Below are 26,779 nucleotides of genomic sequence, written 5' to 3'. Positions count from 1 at the left end.
TTTAGAAAACCTCAACAACAGACTTTATTAGAATAAAATCCAGTTATGATTTACATGACCAGAAAAAAGCAAAGCATAAGCTTTTTGGCATAATTTTATCACAATCAGAAAATAAGCCATGCTCTATTTAGCTTTTAAAAACTGATTTCTCTACTTTCTACAAAGCAAATCAAAAAGCCACTTCTTACTAATGATTGTGTTTGGTCAGAAAAAAAGGTTTTTTTTAATAATGGACTATCAAAATCAGGGCAATAAACAACCAGCAGAATTTTTAAAAACAATTATAAAATATACTGTTTACTGCTGCTTCTTTGAAATACGGGGTATAACCATACCTGGCCAGTAGATGGCAGCAAAAATATAAACACCCCTCTTTGAAAATGGAATAGTTACATAGCATCTTTAGACTAGTAAGAAAAGTCATTCATCTGGAAATCATCTTAATTAAACAAGGCATGACTGCGTATTTTCTCATCTTATAAGTCAGTGTTCAAGAGTCTTGAACTAGGCCAATAGGTACGCAACAGTGGTGGGTTTCAAAAAAGTTTGGAACCTCTTCTGTAGGTGTGGCCTGCTTTCCGGGTCCACTGGTGGAACCTCTTCTAACCGGTTCGGTAGATTTGACGAACCGGTTCTACCGAATAGGTACGAACTGGTAGGAAGCCACCTCTGGTACGCAATAATGCGAAAGTCAGAGACGAATCTACAAAGTCAGAGACTTCTAAAGATTTTATAATAATATTTTATTTCTGAAGATATAGCATAGACTGTTTTCTTTGAGTATACATACTGTATTTTCTTATCATTTTTGTTCACTTAAAAGAACACTCCCTCCCCCTTACTAAAAAAAACCCTGCTACTTAAAATCTGAAATGGAAATCTAGTTGGCAAGAAGTTAGGTTCTTTACAGAAACATTCTGACTTCCTTAGTAGTCCTAAAAGAAAAACGAACAAGGGCAATTGGGAATAAAAATGCTAATAAATTCATTCAGAAAAAAAAAATCTATTTTAAACTGACCTGATCAATGGGTATTTCCACTTTGACATTTTTGTCTTCTTGAATCTCACGAGCTCCTTCAATTTCTGTTGGGGATTTATGAGCTATATAGACACTATGCTCTGAAAATAAATTAATTAAAAAAACTGTTTATCTTACTCTATGAAACCACTAACATAAACAACTGCAGCTACATTATTTTGCTAAGCGTTATTTGTAGCTAACATATATTTGAACCTCACTTTTTAAGCAACAGTTGTCTAATAATAATTATTAGGGTTACTATTTTTTTACATTAAAAATCATCCTTATTAGTAAATGAGGAAGCAAAAGGAGATATTATTCAGCTTCAGAAGCATGAATTGATAAATAATAGAAATATTTAAATTCCTAAATTTTTAGCTGCCTGCTACAAGCTGTTCAGCTTTATTTTGTATGTGTGTTTTCAATTAGTATTTCAAGGCAAATTGATCCAATATGGGCTGCCTAAAACCCAAATGCACAAAAAAAAGGAACCACTGTAAGCTTTGAATTTTTGCAACTATTTTCTAAAAACAAAGAACCAAAATGTGTATAATAAAAAAAAACAACAAAAGTACACACATCGGTGAAAGTGCATTTGTTCATTGCAATAAGAAGGTTCCTATAAGAAAAACACACACTGTGTTTTAAACAGTTATTAATTTTTCAATATTGTGATAGTATAATATAGTACTTTAGAGGGCATCATCTTACACTTTTAAGGAAAAAAATACTTGAGCATTATCCACTTTGTTATTTCATCACAGCTACATTTATTTTTTGGTGCCTTTAAATCTGAAGAGTAATTCTTGAGTTTTCTTGGCAATGTTTTTTTTTCCAGAAGTGGCTTGCCACAGCCTCTTTTCCAGGTCGGAGAGACATAGGGCCCAAGGCTACCCAGCTGAGTTTGTGTCTCAGGTGGGAAGAGCTCAAGTTCTCCCGAATTCTAGTCTGATCCCTTAACCAAACTGGCTCTCTTCATGTGGATCTACTGAGGCATAAAGAGAATGAAAGCATCAACAACGTCATCTAACATGTGATGTATCAATATGAGGGAGTTACTGCCCCTTTAGTTTCAGTTATTAGTTGTACCACTCTTAACTTTGATAACTGCCTCCAAATGTTCAGTCCTTCACATCACTAAGTAGGAATGTTAGCCAATTCTCCATGGCAAACTGCTTCATTTCAGTAGCATTTGAAGGTTTTCTAGTGTGGCCCATTCACTTCAGTGCCTGCTGTAACAATTGTGTGGTGTTTATGACTTTGATACTTTTCATTCCAAAACAATTAGTTTGTTTTTCTTTATCCATGTTCTTGGAGACTTACTTGTATGTTTGGGATCACTACCTCATGGTTTCCACTTCGTTTAGGAGACATAAGATCTAATATTCTTCTTTGTAATCTTCCAAAACAAACAGAATTCCACTTCCTTTAAATAGTGGCACATCCAGATTCTGAAGCAGCAAAGTGTCCCTAAATTATGATGATATCTATGATTGATAAGTGGTATGATATTCTCTTTGTGGAATACCATGTTTGGTTTCCAATAGCCATAACCTCATGTAGCTTCGAAAGTTGTACTTTTGATTCATCTGTCCACAGAACATTGCTTCACAAGTCTGGAGTCATCCAGATATTTTTCTTCCGAACTTGAGGTGAGCATTAATGTTCTGTTATGAGCCATGATTTGTGTCTTGCTATTCTCGCATGAATTTCATGTTTTCTCAGTTTGTTTTCTTTTTGTGATGTTGGAGTTCTATAAACTCATTGTAACAAAGGTTAAAGAAGACTGCAAGTCTCTGGATATTGTTCTGTGGTCCTTTGTGACTTTCCGAACAATTTTATGCTGTGCTCTTGGGAGAGATTTTGACAGGATAGCTGTTCCCTATTGTTCCAAATCTTTTCATTTTAAAGCCATGTCTTTGACTATAGATTGGTGGATTCCAAAGCTTCATATAAGATTTTGAATTTTTTCCAAAGAGACAGGTATCAATATTATTTCTATGGAAGTCTTCAGAAATTTCTTTTGAGTAGGGCACAATGTGCCACTAGGAAAAATCAAAGTTTGTGTAAGATATGTAAAGCTGGATCAAATCAGCTGACAATTTACTGAAGTACTTGTCGGTCCTAATTAACTCTTTAACTACATCAACCAAATTACAAGAAGAGGGATTAACTTTTTCACTCTGATAAATTACATGTCAGATGACTCTGTTTATTTAAAAAATGAAACAAATTTGAAACCTTTGGGTGATTTATTCACGCAAATTCCCTTTTCATGTGTAATTTTGATAAAAGCGGCAGCAGAAATATGCAAAAATCCAGAAAATCAAGAAAAGACATACTTTTTCATATAATTAAGCACAAATACACAATCATCAGATAGGTTTATCCCAGAGAAGAAATGAGAGCATTTTAAGATACAAACGATTCCAAAATGTATCTGAAATTTTAATGTAATTCATCTTTGAATCTTAAAATGGATATTTTTCATTTGTCAACTTCCGGTTCCTAACATGAGCTTTGAAGTAAGTGAATATGGGATCTAAGCCATTAATAAGTGAAATTTGGCAATGAGTTTTATGGCCAAATTTCAATGGCAAATGAGAAGCGTCTGAAGAGGCTACCAATGTTGTGCAAAATATAATGAGAATTTTTTGCTACACAATTCTTAAAGAATGATGATATTACATATTTTGAGAATTAAAGTATAACTAAATCAACCTTGTAGCTCTAAGTAGTCACTTAAACTCCTCAAGAGGTGCCTATACTAAGTGTAAATTGTGAGGTTCTTTTCTTTCTTTGCACAACTGATTTTAAGGGAAAAAATTTAAAGGGGTATGAACAAGAATTAATATTCTTGAAGAGCAAATTCTTCTGTTGAGCTTATAGAACTAACTGTGAAGTGTGTAAAAGCGAATGTTGCATTTGGAGACAATTGTTTTGCACTTACTGTCACATATAATTTAATCAAAATAGTTTGACGTAAGCACCAATTATATTTATTTCTCAAGCACAAGAAGAATATACAAGTACAATTACAAAGGGCCTTTTCCCACTGTGGTCTATCCATCCCTTCAGAAAGAATATTGTGTGAAAATTTCTGTTTTCACTGGCAGTCCTTATCTTATATCTGTTGTCCCTGTTCCTAATCATTGCCAATATTTGACTCCTCTCCAAAGCAGTGTTTCTCAATCTCAGCAATGTTAAAGTATGTGGACTTCAATTTATTTGTAGTTTATTTATTTCTTCATTCATTCATAAATTTTATTGGCCACTCCTCTCTCTTACCATGAGATAACTCTGGGAGGCAGAGACAGACATAAAAAAAATATATCTACCTTAAAACAAGAATAAATTAAAACCAATATTAAAATCAAGGATACGTGGGGAGGGCCAGGGTAGAATGGGGAGAGGTAGAAACTGTTGTTACTTGATCAATCACTAATCAATCAACAATGCTGTTCCCCCATTGGGGCTCCAAGCCAACTGGCAGGGCCAGGTCTTTAGGCCCTTACGAAAGGCCCTCAGGAAAGAATAGGAGGGCTGGGGCCACATTGGAGGGGGGCAAGATGTTCCAGAGGGCAAAAGCAACAGCAGAGAAGGCCCTCCTCCCGGACCCCACCAGCCAGAATAATCGGGCTGAATGAACCCGCAGCATATCGCCTCTTGCCAGCATGAGTGGGATGGGTCAATCCCAGTGTGGTGAGATGCTCCCTCAAGCAACTTGGACCCATGCCATGAAGGGCTTTAAAGGTCATCACTAACATCTTGAATTACTACCCGGAAGCAGACCGGCAACCAATGCAGCTTTTGGAGCAGTGGTGTTATAGGGGCTACTCTTGGGGCCCCCAAAACTGCCTGTACCAGTGAACTCTGCACCGTCTTCGTCTCTGAATGCTCTTCAAGGATAGCCCCATCTAGCTCTCATTACAATAGTCCAACTATGAGATGACTAGGAACTGAAGAGCCAAGGTGGCGCAGTGGTTAGGGTGCAGTACTGCAGGCCACTTCAGCTGACTGTTATCTGCAGTTCAGCGGTTCTAATCTCACCGGCTCAAGGTTGACTCAGCCTTCCATCCTTCCGAGGTGGGTAAAATGAGGACCCAGACTGTGGGGGCGATATGCTGACTCTGTAAACCGCTTAGAGAGGGCTGAAAGACCTATGAAGCGGTATATAAGTCTAACTGCTATTGCTATTGCTATTGAATGACTAAGTGCAAGGAATCCTGATCCAGGAAAGGCCACAACTAGTGCACAACACAAAGTTGTGCAAAGGCTCTCCTAGCTGTGACAGCCACCTGCTCCTCAATCAGGCGTCACAATAGCAATAGCAATAGCTTTTGAGAGAGAACCCCAAATTTGCAGACCGGAACTGAATGAGGCAGTGCCACTCCATCCAGAGTCAAAGATGACAAAGTCCTAGATCCTGGAGCTCCAGGTACTCAAAGATAGTCTTGCCAAGGGTCAGTCAAAGCCTGTTTTTCCTCCATCCAGGATCCCACAGTCTCCAGGCACCGCGAGAGAGTAGCCACAGCACCACTTGGGTGACCAAGAGGAGAGGTATAGAGTTGGGTGTCATCGGCATACTGTAAATACCTAAATCTTTGGTGAATAGCAATAGCAATAGCAGTTAGACTTCTATACCGCTTCATAGGGCTTTCAGCCCTCTCTAAGCGGTTTACAGAGTCAGCATATTGCCCCCCACAGTCTGGGTCCTCATTTCACCCACCTCGGAAGGATGGAAGGCTGAGTCAACCTTGAGCCGGTGAGATTTGAACCGCTGAACTGCAGATAGCAGTCAGCTGAAGTGGCCTGCAGTACTGCACTCTAACCACTGCCCCACCTCGGAAGGATGAAGCCCAGTGATTTCATACAGATGTTGAAAAGGAGTGGAGAGAGTATTGAGCCCTGTAGCACATCCCAAAATAGCAGCCGAGGACTGGATCTCTCTGGACCAATACCCAGAATTCTTCAGCCAATCATGATGGCTGCAGGATTCTGGGAGTTGAAATCCACACAGCTTAAAGTTACTGTGGTTGATAAACACTGCTCCAAAATGAAGGGGATAAAGCTTGATAGATTTTATACATCTTGAAGCTGGAATAAGGGGAAAACATGACTTTAATGCTAGTATAGTGAAGGACGACTAAACTCCCAGATCAAATCTGTGCCGCAATTAAGTGCAAGTAGGAAAAGACCCAATGTCATTCTGAAATCTTAGGCACCGGCTACATTATGTCATGTTACCATCGCTGGGGGACTCAGGTCTAGGAGCCTGTCTTCCTTGACTTGCTTTATTTGATTTGGCATAATAGACGGAGTTCCTGTCTCCTCCTCCTTGTCTTGATACTTCTATGGGGGTCACATTGCGATCGCTTTGCTTAGGTGCTTCTATAGGAGGCTGCAACAAATACATATCCCAAAATTACTGTAATGCGCTCTACATGGGGCTGCCCCTGAAAAGTGTTTGGAGACTACAATTGGTCCAGAATGCAGCCGTGTGAGTGATATTGGGTGTACCAAGGTACACCCATACTACTCCTATCCTCCGCGAGCTGCACTGGCTCCCTATTGGTCTCCGAGCACAATTCAAGGTGCTGGTTATTACCTTTAAAGCCCTACATGGCTCAGGACCCGGATATCTATGAGACCATCTTCTGCCGCACACCTCCCTAAGACCGATAAGATCGCACAGGGTGGGCCTTCTCCAGGTGCCATCAGCTAGACAATGTCGGTTGGCAGTGCCTCGGAGGAGGGCCTTCTCTGTTGCTGCTCCGGCCCTATGGAATGAGCTACCCCCAGAGATCTGGACCCTACCCACTCTCATGGTCTTCAGGAAAGCTATTAAAACCTCGATATTCCGGCAGGCCTGGGGCTGTTGACCTCTTAACCGAGGTCCAGCCCCGCTTAGACTGGGTGCATGATGTGTTTCTTTTAATCTGGTCTTTTCTGTTTGTCTGTTTTAACCTTTTTCTTAAAATTTTATTTCTGTAAGCCGCCCGGAGTCCTTCGGGATTGGGCGGCCTATAAATTTAATAAATAGAAATAGAAATAGAAAATGATGGATTTATTTCTTTGGTGTTCAGAACCCTCTTTCTCTCCCTCTCTCTGCTCTGGAGTCTCAGTGAGGTATAGAGGCTACGGTGTCAGATCGCAAGTGGGAAGACCCAGCATTAGTTCTCTCTTAAGCCCGGGGGTGCCTGCTTTGAGTTCAAAGCACACTGGGTGACGTTGGGCCAATCACAAAGGAGACAAGGGCAAGCCACTTCCAAAACCTTGCCAAGAAAATGGAGGGACTAGTCTAGGCAATCACCAAGGGTCTATACTGACTTGAAGGCAAAATAAGTAAAATAAAAAAATATGATAAGTAAAAAGAAGAAGTAAAAAAATACAAGCACATAATACATCAGCTCACGGTCAAAAGGTAACAAAGAGAAATGGACTGAAGAATGAGAACATATGGCCCAGCTCTTTCCTTTGTCAGAAAATATCTATTTTCCATTTCTTCATCAATTGTTCAAAGGTACAAGGGGCTGAATGATTTTTATGCCCCGCCCTCAAACTTTGGGTGGTTACTGTAGCCCGGAGGTAACATGACCTCAACCCCTTCTAAGGTGATGCCACAAAGAAGAGGAGTCAACCTGTTCTACAAAGTGCTTAAGGCAGGACAAGAAGAAACGGATAGAAACTAATCAAGGAGTATTGGCTATTATATTTTGGGGATTTACCAAGATTTTGCTTTTTGCATTGCCATAAGGGAAGAACCGTGACCCGTCAAAACCGCGCTCAACTAAACCGCACCCGATTAAACCGCGTCACTGACGTCATCAACAGGGTGACAACAGCCAGCGCGGAAAAAGAAGGGCGCTTTAAATAGCGCTTTGAAAGCAAGCCGATTCAACTTAAGGTAAGGGTTAGGTTTAGGGTTAGGTTTAGGGTTAGGTTAAGGGTTAGGTTAAGGGTTAGGGTTAGGGTTAGGGTTAGGGTTAGGTTTAGGGGGGTTAGGTTTAGGTTTAGGGGTTAATTTTAGGTTTAGGGTTTACAGCGTGCTTCTGTCTCCGCGCTGTTGTCGCCCTGTTGATGACGTCAGCGATGCGGTTTAGTCGGACACGGTTTAGTCGAGTGTGGTTTTGTGGTGGAACCAGGAAGAACAACCTTTGTGCTGTGGTGCTATGGTATTATATTTCGTACGGTAATAAATGATATGCGAAAATAGTAAGAGTAGTAACTAAAAATCATTTAGACTGAGAGTTCGCCCATACAATTAGCTCAACTGCAAGACAATATTCAGCTCAAGCAATATTCAGCGTTAATGTTATATATGCACTGCATTTTTCATAGTATTTAAAACAAATTCTGACCTTTTTCAGAGAGGGCTTTTCTGGAGGTTCTGGTGAATTCAAAAAATGTCTAAAAGGCAAAGGACAATTTACCTAAATAATTATTTATAAGTGTAACTGTAAATCATATTATTGTAATTATCTTTATTTAATAGAGTAAGAACTACCATTCAGATTCATAAATAACTTTCAGATTAGTTGGTCAGAAACTACTATAATCTCAGTTGTGAGCACTTTTTTAAAGAAGTAGAAAGGTGAGAGAATAGAAAACCTTTTCAGAGACATCTTAGGATTTAAGAATTTGCAATAGTATGCAATCTTTCATGAGCCTGGGCTAAGGGGAAAAATCAATAAAGCCAGGATAAAAACTAAATGTGTACAAATGTAGTTAAATTAAATAAAATTAATATAGTATAATTATTCATCATGTATTCCCTTGACACTTATGAATAGGTCATTCTAAAACTTTCAATATGCTGACATCTTTTGACAGAAGTCTGGAGCCATACCCTAAACATTTCAGCACTAAATATTGTTCATTCCTAATTTAAGGGCATGATCTAGGTTTTGGACATAAAATTTCTTCCTAAATTTTACCTTTCAGGTAATCTTTCATTTATTTACTGCTAGATACCGTCCTGAAAGCACTTCCTTCCCCTTTTTCTTTTCCGATGTGAAACGGTTCAGACTGCTTGCGACCTAACCAGTTACTGTTCAGGATGGGCAATACATATAGATAAAAGAACAGAACATTTCAGATCCCACAAAGTTCTGAATGAAACAGGTCTGTTTTCAGAGCCAGATCACTCCCAGGACTTTGCAAACCAGCTCCAGATTGTAGTTTGGCAATTACCTTGAGAAATTGTCAAGTCGCCCGCAAAACATCATGTTCTAGAGGACTCTGGTAATGTCTGGAAGGGAAGGGAACATTCTGGAATGTTCTGAAGCCATTCATTGCTGAACAGTGGTGGGTTTCAAAAATTGTTGGAACCTACTCTGTGGGTGTGGCCTCCTTTGTGGGAGTGGCTTGCCACCCATGTGACCGGATATGAAATTATGAATTAGTACTTAGGTCGGTCCAAGCAGCTATTCAGAAACTCTGGCATTGAAGCATGCAAGTCTTAAAGCTGTCAAGTTACAAGATCCTTGCCAGTGGTGGGTTTCAAAAAAAATTGGGACCTCTTCTGTAGGTGTGGCCTGCTTTCCGGGTCCACTGGTGGAACCTCTTCTAACCGGTTCGGTAGATTTGACGAACCGGTTCTACCGAATAGGTGCGAACCGGTAGGAACCCACCTCTGTTGCTGAACTACTAAGTTTTAACATGCGCTAGTGTTATTATTACAATCCATCCATTATTTTTGGAAGTTCTCTTCATATGGCCTATAGGCACAATTTTTCCTAGATGCTTTGTTACCCTACATTGTCTTTGTCTCACCTGATTTTTTTTAAAAAAATATTTTAATAAATAAACAAACTGGCATGGTGTGGAGTAAAAATATCATTTGATAATCTCATACTTACAGCTATGTATTTCAGCCCCATAAAAGTTTCACTGAGAATGCAGAAATTATCTTGTGTAATTAGTTCATCTTATTGATATTTTATGTTTGTCCGTGCCTAGGAGTCCTAGTCTATACCTTAAAATTGCTGAGCCAAACCAATTAAAATGTTTTAGGCTGGATATACTTGTAATTTAGTCTTCCTAACAGCTTTCTAACTACCTCATTAAGTAACTACAGCCTTATCTCCACCCTTCTTGATTTCAAACCATCAACATGCATTTCTAGACACTATAAACTAACACTTACGTTTTGTATTTGTTTGGCTACTTTTATCATTCTTCTTGGAAAAATATGATATGTTACCGAGAAGCATGAAAATATTTGTGTAATCACCAGCTTATAAAGAAATATCCGCTTTCCATATTCTTTCCTCAAGTTACATTTGTCACTTGATATTCAAACAGTCACTTATATAAACCGCTAATTTCTTAACCAATTTCCACTACTTCGTGACATTATCTGTATAGTGACATTAAGGAGGCCCCCAATCTAGAAGAAAACATGTTTGCATACTTTTTACGCTGTGTTTTTTTTTAGTGGGCAAATATTCTTCATCTGAAGAAAAGAAATTTTTGGGTGACATCAAGTAGGACCTAAACAACAAAGAATCTTGCAGCATCATAAAAGTTATACATTTATATTTCATGGGCTTTTACTTCATAAGGATCACCTTATCTAACTCCATATTTTATGGTGGTTTCCTATTGCAGATACATTTTACCAATTGTAGCAGTTGCAGAAGACAAATCTGTGAATTTTTCCGCACAAAAATGAATCCATTTTGCTGCATTTTAAAAAAAACAAAACCCAAGACTGCTGCCTGTTATGTAATCTCTTCTGTTTCTTATTACTTGCAGTTTCAAAACTTAATAGATGGGACTTTCCTTCCATCTGAAAGTGTGTGCTGAATATGGTATGTAGTAAGGAACAATTTAGGTGATTTTTAGTTTTCTGCAAACATCAAAGATTGTGTACTGAAGTGGGGGGGGGCATTCATTGGTGGTTAAATCAGAGTGAGATGGTTTTCGAGTCTATTGCTTTTGAACTTACTCCCCAAAATGGCCAAAGTGAGAGAAACAAGTGTGAACAATAATTACAAGACTGTACTGCCTTGATCTTCACTGAAGCAAAAAAAAAAAAACCCTCAGTTTGTGTTCATCCTAAATTTACTTTTGCAATGTTGACACTTAGCAAAACAGGTTCTGTAAGACAATGAACTATATAATAATGGTTAACAAAACAAGGAGATCAAGGACTAAAATTCCCCTCACCAAGCTCTGGAGACTTCCTAATGCAGCTCTGTGAATCATAAAGATCATGATAAAGAATAGATGTTTTTGAAGCTGAATCTCCAGCAATGAACTGAATTGAATGCACTGAAAATAGTTAGCTGTGAATCTCTGGATAATTTTGAGTGGATTACTAAGTGGTTCCCCCCAACCAAAGATCTGAACACATCTGCTTTACTACAGCTTATCAAACTAAGATGACTTGATCTTGATCCTAGAAAGGAAGAATCTAGCAGGGATGGTTCAGTTCCATGAGATTAAAAACAGAAGGTTAAAAAAAGAGACACTATTAGAAATATTACAGAATAAAATTGATTAAAACAAGCCTAACTTAATATGAATTTCCACAATTTTAAAGGCTGTTCCAGTCTATTTAGAGTACTGTCTCTATTGTTACCTAGTAGAATCAATCTAATTTTTTCATGAAGGACAAAGAATGTCTTAAAGACAATAGAAGAACTCCCTGCTACCCACTTAATATAAATATTTGGAATACAAGAGATTTAGAGTGTTGCTTTTTTGGAATTCCCTATTGGAATCATCTCCAAATCTATACATTGTGGAATGTATGAAATTTTAAAAATGGTATCTGTGCCTTATGGAATGGAAGGGGTATTAGAGCTTTCTTTGTAATATTTTTTTTTATATCGCATATATGGAACAAAATAATAAAATCAGTGACTAATATATTAATTAGAAGTACGCCTTCAATAATTAAAAAATAAAGGAACAGCAACAATGAGATAGATACCATTGTTTTAAAAAAATATTTGAATATTTTAACACAATATTATTGACATATTAACAATGAAATTATCATATATGTTTAAATAAGTACTTTATTATTCCAGCAAATTAATATTAAACAAATTGGAAGTAATAGAGACAAATGGGTGTATTTAAAAAGCTTTGGGTTAAAGGAGGATTTAAACAGTTAAATCTGCAGATCAACTTCATATTTTTCATTTTAGAAAAACAATTCCTGTAAAATACATACAATCCAAGTAATCATAAATCTTTATCTTAACTCTAGGAAAAATAAGTTTTTTGGCTCAGCTAGAGCTGGTTTTCAGCAACTAGCTACATAAGATCAGTTTAGATAAGACCCAGCTTACCGACGAATATTTTCTGGAACTTTAGGATGTTGCCAGTATGGCAAACGCAGAAATCTTTCTTTGCCACATGCAACATAAAATTGGTTATCTTCTAATTGATCAGGTCCATGTATAGGCTGACCATTTAAAGTAAACAATCTACAAAGAAGAGGAAATTAATATGGGTATAAGTATACCTAAACGACATTATGAACTTTACTCACCATGAAATGTTTATTTTTATATTTTGAATTCTATCTTTGGTCTTCAATTATGTAAAACCAAAACAGAGAGAAGAACTGGTAAACTTGAGGGACCTCCGAATCCAAGAAGGAACAGAATGGAATTATTATAAAAAGAGAATTAAGAAACAATGACAATAAAAAATATATGATATATATTGAAATATAATGACCAAATGGAGAGATAATTTTCTGGCTCTAATATTGAGAAATTGGTAACTCAACTCCAAATTTTAGGCTGGGTAGAAAAAAGCAATAGACATTAAAATACCTTTTAGTGTAAATCAGGATTAGATCTTTACTGCAAGTTAAAGGCAAGTACAGAGAAGAAGAAAAAAACAGTTTACCTGAAAATTGCAGTGCTATCCATTGGCAATGCTGCAAAGAAATGCGGTTACTTAAGTTGTAAGCCAAACCCAGATGCACCCCAGAAATCATGTAGAAATCCTGTGTTCCTTCAACTTGCATGCAAACTGACAAGAGTTTTAAATATTCAAGAGCAAAAACAAATTAGACAATGGATTCTTCCAAACTATGGTCTACAAAACTGAAAAGTTCCTCAGAATAACAGAGTTGGAAGGGATCTTAAGAGGTCTTCCAGTCCAACTGTCTGCTCAGGCAGGAAAGCATATACCACTTCAGACAAATGGCTGTTCAATCTCTTCTTTAAAATGTTTCGTGTTGTAGAATTCACAAGTCATTCCACTGATTGATTGTTCTGTCAGGAAATTCCTCCTTAGTTCTAGGTTGCTTCTCTCCTTGATTAGTTTCTACCCATTGCTTCTTGTTCTGCCCTAACGTGCTTTATACTATACGGCATCTGAGGTCATGCAATCACTGATATACAAACGTAGGTTAAATAAAGCATCAGCATATACATACATACATACATACATACATATATATGCATCAGAGGTGGGTTGCTAATTTTTTCACTGCTGGTTCGAGCATCCTCACACACAACACTTCTGCGCATGCGTCTGGGCGAGACTTCACAACATCACTGCTGGTTGGGCCTGAATTGGCAACCCACCTCTGATATGCATATAAAAGATATGTGGACAATATAAGATAGGAGACAAAATGTTAAATTAAGATAAAACCATGATAAAATTACCATAATATGGGGCCATAGAATTCCAATGGGATAGATGTTATAATTCGATATCTAAGGAAGCTAACCATCTAACCATCTAGTCCTCCGGGATTGGGGGGGCCTATAAATCGAAATCAATCAATCAATCAATCAATCAACTGCTTCTAGTGTATCTCTCCCTGCCTCCCCCCACTCATATTATAGGGAAATGTGTTCCTGGAAGTGGTTTTGTTGGATCTGTGTGATCTGTTTGGTTGTGGTTATTAAAAGCCACCTATCTTAATTGCCATTGGTCATTCTTCTTATAAAAGTTTACTATAAGATTAGCTTACCTATTAATACACCCAGAGCGAGGAAATACTTTTTCATTTACAAGGGCGAGGACACTGTTCCAATTATTTAGTGTAAATCTAGGTATAAGGATTTTCATGGGTGATATGAAGAGATCTCCATTTGTGAAAACACTGTCAAAAACAAACATACATAAACCTAAATTTAATAGGATACATTGCTCAAAATACATAAGCAAATCACATTGATGGTATTTCATGAAGGATACACCCAAATCCAGTAATAAATTTTAAATCTTAATTTATTGAATAAATTCTAAACTCCTTAGGTTGTTAATGTTCATATTTCAACAATATAAATATGTCTAGTTGAAGAACTCAAGAAAGGTTTGGCTTTTGAAAATTTAATTATTTTCTCTCTATACCAACTGAAGATGTCCTTAACAATTCCCAGAGGAAATAAAGTGTAATTCTTTTAAAAAGCTAATAAAATCAATTGATTTTTCTACTGAGGCCTGAATTAGAAAATGTTTCTTCCTCAACCTGTAATTATATATGGAAGTATTGTGGGATTGATACTACACTAATCCAGATATGGTTAAAATGAAATCAATGGGACTTATGCTCCTAAGAAACTATGATTGAGATGTGAATACAAAAATATTTGTTTAAAAGGAGTGAATTTGGATAATTTATCAGGTAGGTAGGTAGGTAGGTAGGTAGGTGGGTAGGTGGGTAGGTGGGTAGGTGGGTAGGTAGGTAGGTAGGTAGGTAGGTAGATGATAGAGATAGATAGATAGATAGATAGATAGATAGATAGATAGATAGATAGATAGATAGATAGATAGATAGATAGATAGATAGATAGATAGATAGAGATAGATAGATAGATAGATAGATAGATAGATAGATAGATAGATAGATAGATAGAAAAATAGATAGATAGGTAGGTAGGTAGGTAGGTAGGTAGGTAGGTAGGTAGGTAGATAGATAGATAGATAGATAGATAGATAGATAGATAGATAGATAGATAGATAGATAGATAGATAGATAGATAGATAGATAGAAAAATAGATAGATAGGTAGGTAGGTAGGTAGGTAGGTAGGTAGATAGATAGATAGATAGATAGATAGATAGATAGATAGATAGATAGATAGATAGATAGATAGATATAGATATAGATATAGATAGATAGATAGATAGATAGATAGATAGATAGATAGATAGATAGATAGATAGATAGATAGAAAAATAGATAGATAGGTAGGTAGGTAGGTAGGTAGATAGATAGATAGATAGATAGATAGATAGATAGATAGATAGAGATAGATAGATAGATAGATAGATAGATAGATAGATAGATAGATAGATAGAAAAATAGATAGATAGGTAGGTAGGTAGGTAGGTAGATAGATAGATAGATAGATAGATAGATAGATAGATAGATAGATAGATAGATAGATAGATAGATAGATAGATAGATAGATAGTGTAGGTAGGTAAGTAGGTAGGTAGGTAGGTAGGTAGGTAGGTAGGTAGGTAGGTAGGTAGGTAGGTAGGTAGGTAGATAGATAGATAGATAGATAGATAGATAGATAGATAGATAGATAGATAGATAGAAAGAAATATACATATAGGTATAGACCTTCTATTCCTCCACTTTTTCTTTCACAGTCATACATGTGTGTAAGGAAAGGGAATTTCTAATAAGCTTTGTTATGCCAAGGATTGTTCTCAATACTGCTGTTAATCCCTTAAGCATTTCACTTAAGTGTGTATCTGTTCCATTACATGAAAAACTATTAAATACAACTCAACCTCAAGGGTTGAAGAATACTGTGATACCAATGTGCTATACAGTTCTGGAAAATTCATCTAGTTTCAAATTCATCTTTTTAGTTTCACATCCTACTTCTTTATCTATAGCAATATATCACTGAAACTATTTGCAGCAACTGTAGATTGTTGCTTTGAGTATTATTTAAACTGTTGTATATTATCTAGGAAAAACATTCCAATATCGTTCTTAGTACAGCAACATACCAAAATCACAATGTATTCACTAACCATCTCAATCAATTATGTAAATCTGGTTTCAGGCCAAATATTTGTGTCTGGCTGATTCTTTAAAACGGGACTCTAAAGCAATGGAAGTTGCATTTATAAGATATTTGGGGCCATCTAGTGGAACTGTCATTATACACATATTAATGTTTCTTCGTTGAAATAAATTTTAGAGGCACTTACATACATTTAAGAAAAGATCCACTATCTGATCATAAGAAAGGCATAGTCAAGCCCATTTGCAAACATTGTAAAACATTGCCCCTGCCTTTTCTTTTTCATACATCCCAGAAGTCTGAAACACTAAGATTTATATTAGTGCTAACTTTATCAACGTAGCTTTATCCTTGTAATTTCAGGAAAGTGAGATGAGAATAAATTACTGAAAGGTAAGTACTGAAAAGAAGGCGTTTCTCAGGATCTTCTGTATAAAAAAGAATTTGCTGCCTGCTGAAGTGGTCCAGTTGGAGTCTTGTTGCAATAAAAAACAAGGAAAAACTAATGTCTGGATCAGTGGGTGGGATTCAGCCAGTTCGCACCTATCCGGCAGAACCGGTTGGTAACTTTCTAAGCAGTTGGGAGAACCGGTTGTTGGAAGAAATCTTATTTTATTTTTTTCCCACTTTACAGGGCTAATCCTGTAAGGAAGGCAGGAAGGAAACATTCTGGTGTTGTTTCTAGCCTCATCTTCATTGCTCTGCTTACAGAAACTGCCTCTCCGGTTAACCCTTATTACATTGTCACAGCTAAGGCGAAGCGCCCATCGACCTGAGTGACATTGAGTTGGCCACGCCCATTCTGTCACATGACCACCGAGCCCCGCCTACCCAGATGGTCATTAGGGCAGAGAACCGGCTGTTAAATTATTTGAATCCCACCACTGGTCTGGATGCTCCTATATAAACCCAACTGACCTCTTTTATTTGCTTGCAAGCCTGTTGCCCATCAGATAAACAAATATGCCTGGAAGATACCAGACTGGAGAAAATTGGCTTATGGGGGTTTTTTTGTGTGTTTGATCCCACCCAGCTCCAGAGTCCAGGAGGCAAAACTATCTTCCCCTCTCCCCAGAAAAAGCCCTGGGAGGCAAGTAAAAAAGAAGCATAATTAGCCCCAAACTTGCTTCTTTGATTGTTGTGAGCCACTCAGAGTCATTTTAGAGTCAGGTAGCCCAAAAGTTTAATAAGTTATTATGGGTTGGTCATCTAGTCCAGTGTTTCTCAACCTTGGCAACTTGAAGATGTCTGGACTTCAACTCCCAGAATTCCCCAGCAGCAAATGCTGGCTGGGGAATTCTGGGAGTTGAAGTCCAGACATCTTCAAGTTGCCAAGGTTGAGAAACACTGATCTAGTCATCCAGATAATGAATTTGTCATTTTTATCGATCTTATTATTCTATGTCGAACGGGGATTTGAATTCTAGCCCAACCTTCAAGCCATCTTCATATATCATTTTTCAGTTGGACATAAACAGCAATGTGAGAACTCTAAGAAACTTACAGTCTTAATAAGTCTAAAAGTAAATACTCACTTAATATTTCTTGGTTTATTATAAATTGATTGCCATTTGGAAGGAACTTTTATATTACTATGGACTACTGGTCGAATCTGCAAGAGACAGAAAGACTCCAGAATCTTAAAGGCCAGCTCATGTTTGCCCTACATATCTGCACAGCTCTGGACAAGGCCAGATTTGAAAGGTGGGTACCTTTCTAATGATTCAAATCCTGGCTAGAATGTATTGCTAAAACCTTTCCCTTACAATTTAAGAAATCTTATCCAAGAATTTGTTTTGATTATCCAGACCAGAGGTGGGTTCCTACCAGTTCGCACCTATTCGGTAGAACCGGTTCGTCAAATCTACCAAACTGGTTAGAAGAGGTTCCACCAGTGGACCCGGAAAGCAGGCCACACCTACAGAAGAGCTTCCAAAAAATTTTGAAACCCACCACTGGCAAGGATCTTGTAACTTGACAGCTTTAAGACTTGCATGCTTCAATGCCAGAGTTTCTGAATAGCTACTTGGACCGACCTAAGTACTAATTCATAATTTCATATCCGGTCACATGGGCGGCAAGCCACTCCCACAAAGGAGGCCACACCCACAGAGTAGGTTCCAACAATTTTTGAAACCCACCACTGATCCAGACTGAATGATACTTATACTTCTTACACATCAAGCCCCACGTTGTTGTTTTATAAATTGCAATTACTTTCAATTTGTAAAACATTCTTTTTCATCAGAAACCAGAGTTCCAATTCTATTATTGGCAGAAGTGACTAGATGAAGACAGAATTGGGCTGTGGGGGAAAGCTGCTAAGGGGGGAAAAAAAGCTATTTCTTGTGTGGAGGACATTCAGGGAGTGACAACTGCTGCTATCCACGTCTGTTCCTGAGCTCCAATCACTGATTCAGTCAGGATATTTTTATTTGCATTCAGAAACAATTCCAGATCCTAGCAGTTGCTGAATGCAGGGACATTCCTTATGTGCAGACTATGTGTAAGGAAAGAAAGAAAAAAATCCAGCAAGTTGGAAGAGAATATATATATAAATTCATATATTATGATTTACCAAACAGTTATTGTAGAACAGTTACTATTCTACGTTGTAATCAAATGTAGGCTAAATATGTAAACTCTCTATATCAGTGGTTCCCAAACTTGGCAACTTTAAGACTTGTGGACTTCAACTCCCAGCTCTGCTGGCTGGAGAATTCTGGGAGTTGAAGTCCACAAGTCTTAAAGTTGCCAAGTCTTAAAGTTGCCAAGTTTGGGAACCACTGCTCTATATAAAGTAGTAAAATAATTTCAGCTCATTTACTAAACCTTAACATGCTGAATTAAATTAAGTTGGTCCATGATAAATTGATAAAATGGAGTCACGGTTTTCCTTCAGAAAATTATTGAACATGGCACTGATGAGATACTCACCACCTCATCCCTCTTCTTCGTTTCAGGTTTCTTTGTCCCTATATCTGAGTAACTGCGGAAAAGTATAATACATCACATTCTCATTAATTTGACAATCAACTTGTAAGTAGGGTCCAAAAGAGAAATCTGGTCCAATGCAGCAATCTTGCCTTATGTAGAAGCTCCATGGACCTAGATTCTCTTCAATCAAATGCCAGAACTAAAGTAGGTTACTAGAGACAAAATGTACCAGTATGTAGTGATGAACATTAGAAGAATAGGTTTAATAGGGAGATACATAGGTCTGATCCAGATTAATTAAATCTTAACATATTTCATTATCTTAATCCTAATCCTAACCTATACCAGTTTCTAATAACTGACTCACTGCGGTATGCAGACATGTTACTATTTACTAGCCCACTAAAATCCACGCACCATACTACTAGGGTTCTCACAATAGATTTTTCTTGGAAAATATCTGTGAGGCAAAAAAATAAAATAAAGCTAAATTAACAATGCGCATCAGTAAACAATTCGGGCTGAAGTGTTGGTTTACTTCAAACATCATCATTTAACAAGTGTCAGTTCAACAAAAACAATTTCATTGCTCATAGCTTTACATACATTTAAAAAATGTATAAGCCACAGAACTTCAACATTATTTAATTATCCCCAAAATGATGAACAGTCTAAGCAGGAGAAATGTATTTGATCTAAAGGCTAAACAGATAATAAAGTCCCACTTAAGTCTATTTTACAGAGTCAGTTTTTATTATTTATCACTCTTTACATAGGTCTCTCACAAAGCTTTCTACTTTTGGGGACCCTCAGTGGAGGAGACGGGGGCCATGCAGTGGGACGAACTACCCAGGAATTGAGGTCCCATCAGAAGCTCTGAAAATAATTCTCAGATAAATAGTCTGCATGACTCGAAGGGAGTTAGATGACGATGGGGAATTACATCTGGATCAATTCTGTGCTAAATCCAACTTCCTTAAGGACACTTGTCAACAGGCTTTTTGTTATTCTCAGGAGACACAAAACCTTCACTCGCTTATCAAGTTAAACATGTCATGGGAATTGGACCACCACGTATTTTTGTGGCTCTGTTTAGAGACCCATGACAACATAGAGCAATGGAGATTAATCACTTTTTGATGAAATAGAAGACACAGCAGACATAGCTAACTATGATGGAAAAGGAACTCTGACCATTTAGTATCTGGAAATTCATCAGCAAATTCTGAAAATCTGCATGAAGTCTGAGGTTCTTTCTTTCTCCTTCCTTCCTTCCTTCCTTCCTTCCCTCCTTCCCTTCCTCCCTCCCTCCCTCCCAACCACCCATCCTATTCTTATAATACTATATAATTCTAATCATCAGATCCCAAAATTAACATTTCATTTCTTTCAATGTCTCACAAGGTCCCAAAAGTGGTTTCCGAGTAGAATTAAATTAAGTCAGTGTTTTCTTTAGTCAAAGCTGTCAATTTCATCATCTCCACCAATTACAGCACATCAGCTTCACCATCCATTCTTCCATTATAGGTATTTGTAGGTCTTTCCACCTTTGTGCACATGAAAGTCTCACTGCTGTTACCATATATAAAAGTGGAGTTCCATAAGATGATGTCCATTTGCCTGTCCATTAAACCCCTCCACCACCCCCAAAAAAACCTCTGGTTTCAATTGCAAATTAACTTTTAAAATCTTCTGCATCAGACTATATGTTTGACCCCAGTATTTCCTAGCTTTCTTGCATGTCCACCAAATATGAAAAAAATATCCTCAGTTTGGTTACATTTCCAATGAATATTTGAAATTTCCCTGCATATTTTTGACAGCTTATCTGGTGTCATATACCAGCAATACATCATTTTATAAAAATTCTCTTCCATAATTTTGCCCTGTAAATAGACTGGCCAGGTATCACACAGTAAGCATGTCACTACAAAAGAAAACATTATCTTACAGTGGGAATTGTAGAGCCGAGGTGGCGCAGTGGGTAGAGTGCAGTACTGCAGGCCACTTCAGCTGACTGTTACCTGCAGTTCAGCGGTTCAAATCTCACTGACTCAGGGTTACCACGTTTCAGCAAACTCAGTAAAAAGTTACAGTTCAACAAATCTGCAGCCCAGTTTGCATTTACAGATGGTCCTCTACTTATGATCACAATTGAGCCAAAAAGTTATGTTAAGTGAGTCTTGCTCCATTTTATGACCTTTCTTGCAACAGTTGTTAAATGAATCACTGCAGCTGATTAGTTAGTAACCGGGTTAAGGGAAAATCTGGCTTCCCCACTGACCTTGTCAGAAGCTTGCAAAAAATGATCACATAACCCCGGGACACTGCAATGGTCATAAATAGGAACCAGTTTGCCAGGGGTCTGAATTTTGATCACATAATCCTGGGGATACGACGACTGTAACTGAGAAAAGCAGTCATAAATCCCTTTTTTTCAGCGCCACTGTAACTTCGAATGGTCAATAAGCGAACTGTTGTAAGTCAAGGACTACCTGAACTTGGATGCGAGTCTCAATGATTCTAGTGAGTCAATTATGAATAATTATGCATATAAACAAAAGACCTTGGGAAGAAGTTTAGATTATAGAGCAGTGTTTCTCAACCTTGGCAACTTGAAGATGTCCGGACTTCAACTCCCAGAATTCCCCAGCCAGCGAATGCTGGCTGGGGAATTCTGGGAGTTGAAGTCCGGACATCTTCAAGTTGCCAAGGTTGAGAAACACTGTTATAGAGTGTATTGGAGTTCCCAGTTTAATAGTAACAACATATTTTAACCAAGTGAACAATGAAACATCGTCATAAAAATGATTCTTTCAATCCAACGGCAATTGATAGATTCCTGGTAAGCAAATGATTTTACCCGTTGGCCACTAATTTATAGGCAGGCCAATCACTACAACTCGCCCCAAAATTAGCATTTAAGCCAAACCAAAGTTTTTATCACTCTCTACTTTCTTAAAGAAAAAACCAGAAAGTATGTGACCCAAGGTAGAGATCTACTTATTGGCCTATATTGCGATACCTCTGTTCTTAATTTCCTTGCTCAGCAAAAAGAAAGAAAGAACGAAAGAATGTAAAAGCACTCTAGTGGTCGGCTGCATTAATAAAACACACAGCTTGGTTAGCGAATTGCTTGAATTACCCATTTTTTCTCTGAACCAATCAATAGCTTGGAATCACACAACAATCAATGGCAGAAACTCTGGCCAAAAATAAAACTGAGAGGGTACTTGGCGCTGAGCTTGACTGATTCTTTTCTTGCAAAAACTAGGTAGGTAGCATCATCAGTTGCTAGTGGTAAAGATAAAACTAAGCCAGCTTACGTGGCTACTTAAGTGTGTAATCATGGATCTAATCCAGTGTCGGCGAACCTTTTCGGCAGAGTGTCAAAATGGGAGCGTTTGTGTGTGCCGAAAGTTTAGTGGGATTTTAAAACCATTATTCAGTGCATTTAATTAGAACTACAGGAAAAAAAACAATTACTACCAACCTGACTTCCATTGAGGACAATTGTACACTGCACGAGTCAAAAAGAAGACCATGAAAATATTTACAGACCCCTCGCATGCTGGACATAAGTTGTTTCAACTCCTATCCTCAAAACGACGCTATAGAACACTGCACACCAGAAACAACTAGACACAAGAACATTTTTTTCCCAAACGCCATCGCTCTGCTAAACAAATAATTCCCTCACCACTGTCAAACTGTTCACTAAGGCTGTGTTACTATTACTATTAGTCTTCTCATACTTCCTATCACCCATCTTCTCCCAATTATGACTGCAGGACTGTAACTTTGTTGCTTGTATCTTTACAATTGATATTGATAGTTTCCTGATTGCTTATTTGTACCCTATGACTATCACTAAGTGTTGTACCTTAAGATTCTTGACGAATTTATCTTTGTCTTTTTATGTACAGAGAGCTTATGCACCAAAGACAAATTCCTTGTGTGGCCAATCACACTTGGCCAATAAAGAACTCTATTCTATTCTATTCCCTAGCACCAGGTATATCAGGCAAGCTATAAATCCACTTGCATCAGTTTGAGAGACCGCCTACTGCCAATTACCTCCACTAGACCGATTAGATCCCATAGATTAGGCCTCCTCCGAATTCCATCAACGAGCCAATGTCATCTGGCAACTACCCGGAGGAGAGCCTTCTCGGTGGCTGCTCCGACCCTCTGGAACGAACTCCCCGTGGGGATTCGTACCCTCACCACCCTCCAGACCTTCTGCACTGCCCTTAAAATCTGGCTGTCCCAGCAGGCCTGGGGCTAAAGACCCTAACCCCACCCGAATGGTATGATAGTTGTGTTTTCTTTTAACAATGTATTGTTTTATGTTCATAACTTGTTTTGTCCTCCCCTTCCCCTAACTTGTGAGCCGCCCTGAGTCCCCTCAGGGAAAAGGGCGGCATACAAATAAATAAACTATAAACTATAAACTATATTCTAATGAATATTGCAAAGGCAAATGCAGTTCATCCAGCTAGCACAAGAATGCGTGGGGGGGGGGTGTTAATTGCAACAAGGACTTTTGAATTTCCCACTAATATTTTCAGTTTTATGCTAAACTCCCCTATCAGCATCTTTTTTTTTTTTCTTTTGACAATACTGGATAAAGGTTTAAAATTAGCAGCCGTGAAGATTTTCTTTGAAATTTGTACTCCCTGGACTGTTACCTAATAAAATTGAGGAGAGAAAAAAGAAACTTTGCCAAACTTTTAAGCTCCTCCCGATTGCAAGGGTCCGCTCTTCATACTTACTTTAGTTTCCTAAACTTCTCCCTGCCAGCCACCACATATCTCCCTCCCTGCTGCAGCTCCGGGAGGTCTGTGATGGTATGCCCTTGCAGGGGGGTATAGAGCTTCCGCACCCCAAAGGGGGTTGGCACCCCTTCATTCAGCTGGATCATGAAGGCTTCAAAGTTGGGCACGTGTCGAGGGTTGATGATAAACTTCCTCGCCAGGTAGAATGGATCCCCGTTACGGTAGACCCAAATGGTCCGGACAGGGATGGACTCTGTTAAGCTGTACACCGCCCGAGGCCGGGCTGTTCCGATCATGCTTGAATCGGCTACTACTACTTTACGCAGAGGGCTACTACGACTTTACGCAGAGGAAAGATAGAAAAGGCATCCAAAGAAAAAGAAGATCTCCTATCTAGAAAGGAGGGGGGGGCAAAATGAAGAGCTTCAGCCTCTGCCTTTGAAAGACCCTCCTTCAGCAGCCCCCTACCTCATAGTGTCAGCCACACTGATGCCCCCCACCCCAAGCCCTACCCCCCCACCACCAGCCCTCCGGGGAGCAGCTCCGTCTCGCCCCCTTCCACCTCCACCCACCGGGCTGAGCGTCACGCCGAGGGGGAGGATTGTGACTCAGAGATTACACCGAGGGTCCCGCCGGGGGGAAGCCGGTGCGGTTGCCTCGAAACCTCCTTAGGTTGGGGGGAGACGGGGATGGTGGGTGGGGGGCGTGGGAGGCAAGAAGGAGAAGCTGCCTCTTCCAGCGCGGAGCTTTCGCTCAGGAAGCCGGGAGGACCTGCTCGCTCTGCAGATGGGTAAGAGAGCCTGCTCGGGTCCCCGGCTACTGTCATCTTTCGCCCGCGGGGAAGTCTGCCAAGAAAGAGTTTGAAACGTTGCTGGTCCTTGGCTTGTCCAGGCGGAGCCCTGAGAAACTTGGTCCTCGGTCCAGGATGGGGAGACGAGGAAATCCAAGGCTTTGCAGCAAAGGGAAAGAAAGTGAGGATGGAGAAACAGCCCAGAGGTTGAGCCGCGCCTCCCTTGCAAGGCAAGCTTAGAGTCGGGGGGGTTGTTTGTGGGAGGGGGGAGAGAAACTCCTAATACAGTGTTTCTCAACCTTGGCCACTTGAAGATGTCTGGACTTCAACTCCCAGAATTCTGGGAGTTAAAGTCCACACATCTTCAAGTGGTCAAGGTTGAGAAACACTGAGATAGATAGATAGATGATAGATGATAGATAGATAGATAGATAGATAGATAGATAGATAGATAGATAGATAGATAGATAGAGAAAGAGAGAGAGAGATGATAGACAGAGATGATAGATAGATAGATAGATGATAGATAGATAGATAGATAGATAGATAGATGATAGATAGATAGATAGATAGATAGATAGATAGATAGATAGATAGATAAAGAGAGAGAGAGAGATGATAGACAGAGATGATAGATAGATAGATAGATAGATAGATAGATAGATAGATAGATAGGTAGGTAGATAGATAGATCAGTGTTTCTCAACCTTGTCCACTTGAAGATGTCTGGACTTCAACTCCCAGAATTCTGGGAGTTAAAGTCCACACATCTTCAAGTGGTCAAGGTTGAGAAACACTGAGATAGATAGATAGATGATAGATAGATAGATAGATAGATAGATAGATAGATAGATAGATAGATAGATAGATAGATAGATAGAGAAAGAGAGAGAGAGATGATAGACAGAGATGATAGATAGATAGATAGATAGATAGATAGATAGATAGATAGATAGATAGATAGATGATAGATAGATAGATAGATAGATAGATAGATAGAGAAAGAGAGAGAGAGAGACAGACAATGAGAGATAGATAGATAGATAGATAGATAGATAGATAGATAGATAGATAGATAGATCAGTGTTTCTCAACCTTGTCCACTTGAAGATGTCTGGACTTCAACTCCCAGAATTCCCCAGCCAGCGAATGCTGGCTGGGGAATTCTGGGAGTTGAAGTCCGGACATCTTCAAGTGCCCAAGGTTGAGAAACACTGCTCTATAATCTAAACTTCAAGTCTCAATGATTCTAGTGAGTCAATTAGGAATAATTATGCATATAAACAAAAGACTGTGGGAAGAAGTTTAGATTATAGAGCAGTTTTTCTCAACCTTGGCTACTTGAAGATGTCTGGACTTCAACTCCCAGAATTCCCCAGCCAGTGAATGCTGGCTGGGGAATTCTGGGAGTTGAAGTCCAGACATCTTCAAGTGGCCAAGGTTGAGAAACACTGATAACTTTCATTTTAATAATGATTAAAATTATCCAAACAGGTAGGAGATGAAAAAGTTCAAACTAGTGTAAAAATATGCAAGTAACAATTAGTAACTTGGAGGAAAAAGTGGGGAGGGCTGCCAGAATATTTTTTTTTATTATTTTGCAAAACCAGTTTTGGTTTTTTTATTTTTAAACTTTATGTAGGTGTATATGCATCTTCTGTGTTTTGCTAGCATGCCTTAGCAGATAAGAAATAGTTGTTTAAAACAACAAAAATTTCAAGATCGTTAGATCATTCTTTTCAGCTCCCCTACACAATCCAGAAAACTTAGGTTATATGATGCAGTTTTAATGTACAGCCATCTATGAATTATTTTGTTAATCAGCTACTGTAATGATGACTTGTTAAAATAATTTAAAACCAATTGTGTTTCAGAAAACTTCAGAGATAATATTTCAGATATCCAAAAATATCTTCCTGAATATTTTTAAAGAGTCTGTCGTACTTTGATTTAGAATTTATACTGCTTAAATATTATTTGACTTCCTCGTAATATGAATTGCCTTAACCGAAAGGGTATCAAAGTAGTTGTCAACATTTGGTGTGCATAAGCCATCATCAAGCTTTGATTTATATTACATGCTTTACCATGTCTTTGTTATGATTTTGTAAAAATGGAAACCATTTGTTGTACAGAAAACCAAGGGAATAGGTAGTGGTACAATATTTGGAAGCTCTTGATTTAAAAACATGACTTTAGAAAGGACAGTCATTGTAACTTCAGGAATTTTTCCAGGCAGTGTTTATTGAAGATTTATCAATTTGGATCCTGTCTTTATTA

General features: G+C 38.4%; 1 protein-coding gene across 1 annotated transcript; it reads right to left on the bottom strand.

Annotated features, from left to right (window-relative positions):
• Positions 1-926: 926 nt before the first annotated feature.
• DCDC2C (doublecortin domain containing 2C) lies at positions 927-24,005 on the bottom strand. Its single transcript, XM_032212971.1, has 9 exons — positions 23,707-24,005; positions 18,932-18,983; positions 17,530-17,606; positions 13,977-14,108; positions 12,328-12,465; positions 10,444-10,516; positions 6,269-6,422; positions 1,019-1,119; positions 927-935 (listed from the first exon to the last, which is right to left on the bottom strand). The coding sequence occupies exons 1-9, from the start codon at positions 24,003-24,005 to the stop codon at positions 927-929; spliced, it is 1,035 nt and encodes a 344-aa protein (XP_032068862.1).
• Positions 24,006-26,779: the final 2,774 nt, after the last annotated feature.

Source organism: Thamnophis elegans, chromosome 3, assembly GCF_009769535.1.
Source record: "Thamnophis elegans isolate rThaEle1 chromosome 3, rThaEle1.pri, whole genome shotgun sequence".
Classification (NCBI taxonomy): Eukaryota; Metazoa; Chordata; class Lepidosauria; order Squamata; family Colubridae; genus Thamnophis; species Thamnophis elegans.
This window is presented reverse-complemented; position numbering and strand designations above follow the sequence as displayed.

What these genes read in the sequence shown, in the direction of transcription:
- DCDC2C (XM_032212971.1), bottom strand. Translation starts at nt 24,005, where the DNA reads ATGATCGGAACAGCCCGGCCTCGGGCGGTGTACAGCTTAACAGAGTCC. An exon ending in CGAAGAAGAGGGATGAGGTG is followed by an intron (nt 17,607 to 18,931) that starts GTGAGTATCTCA and finishes TGTCTCTTGCAG; the next exon opens with ATTCGACCAGTAGTCCATAG. An exon ending in ACCTGAGTCCCCCAGCGATG is followed by an intron (nt 1,120 to 6,268) that starts GTAACATGACAT and finishes ATTTATTTTCAG; the next exon opens with AGCATAGTGTCTATATAGCT.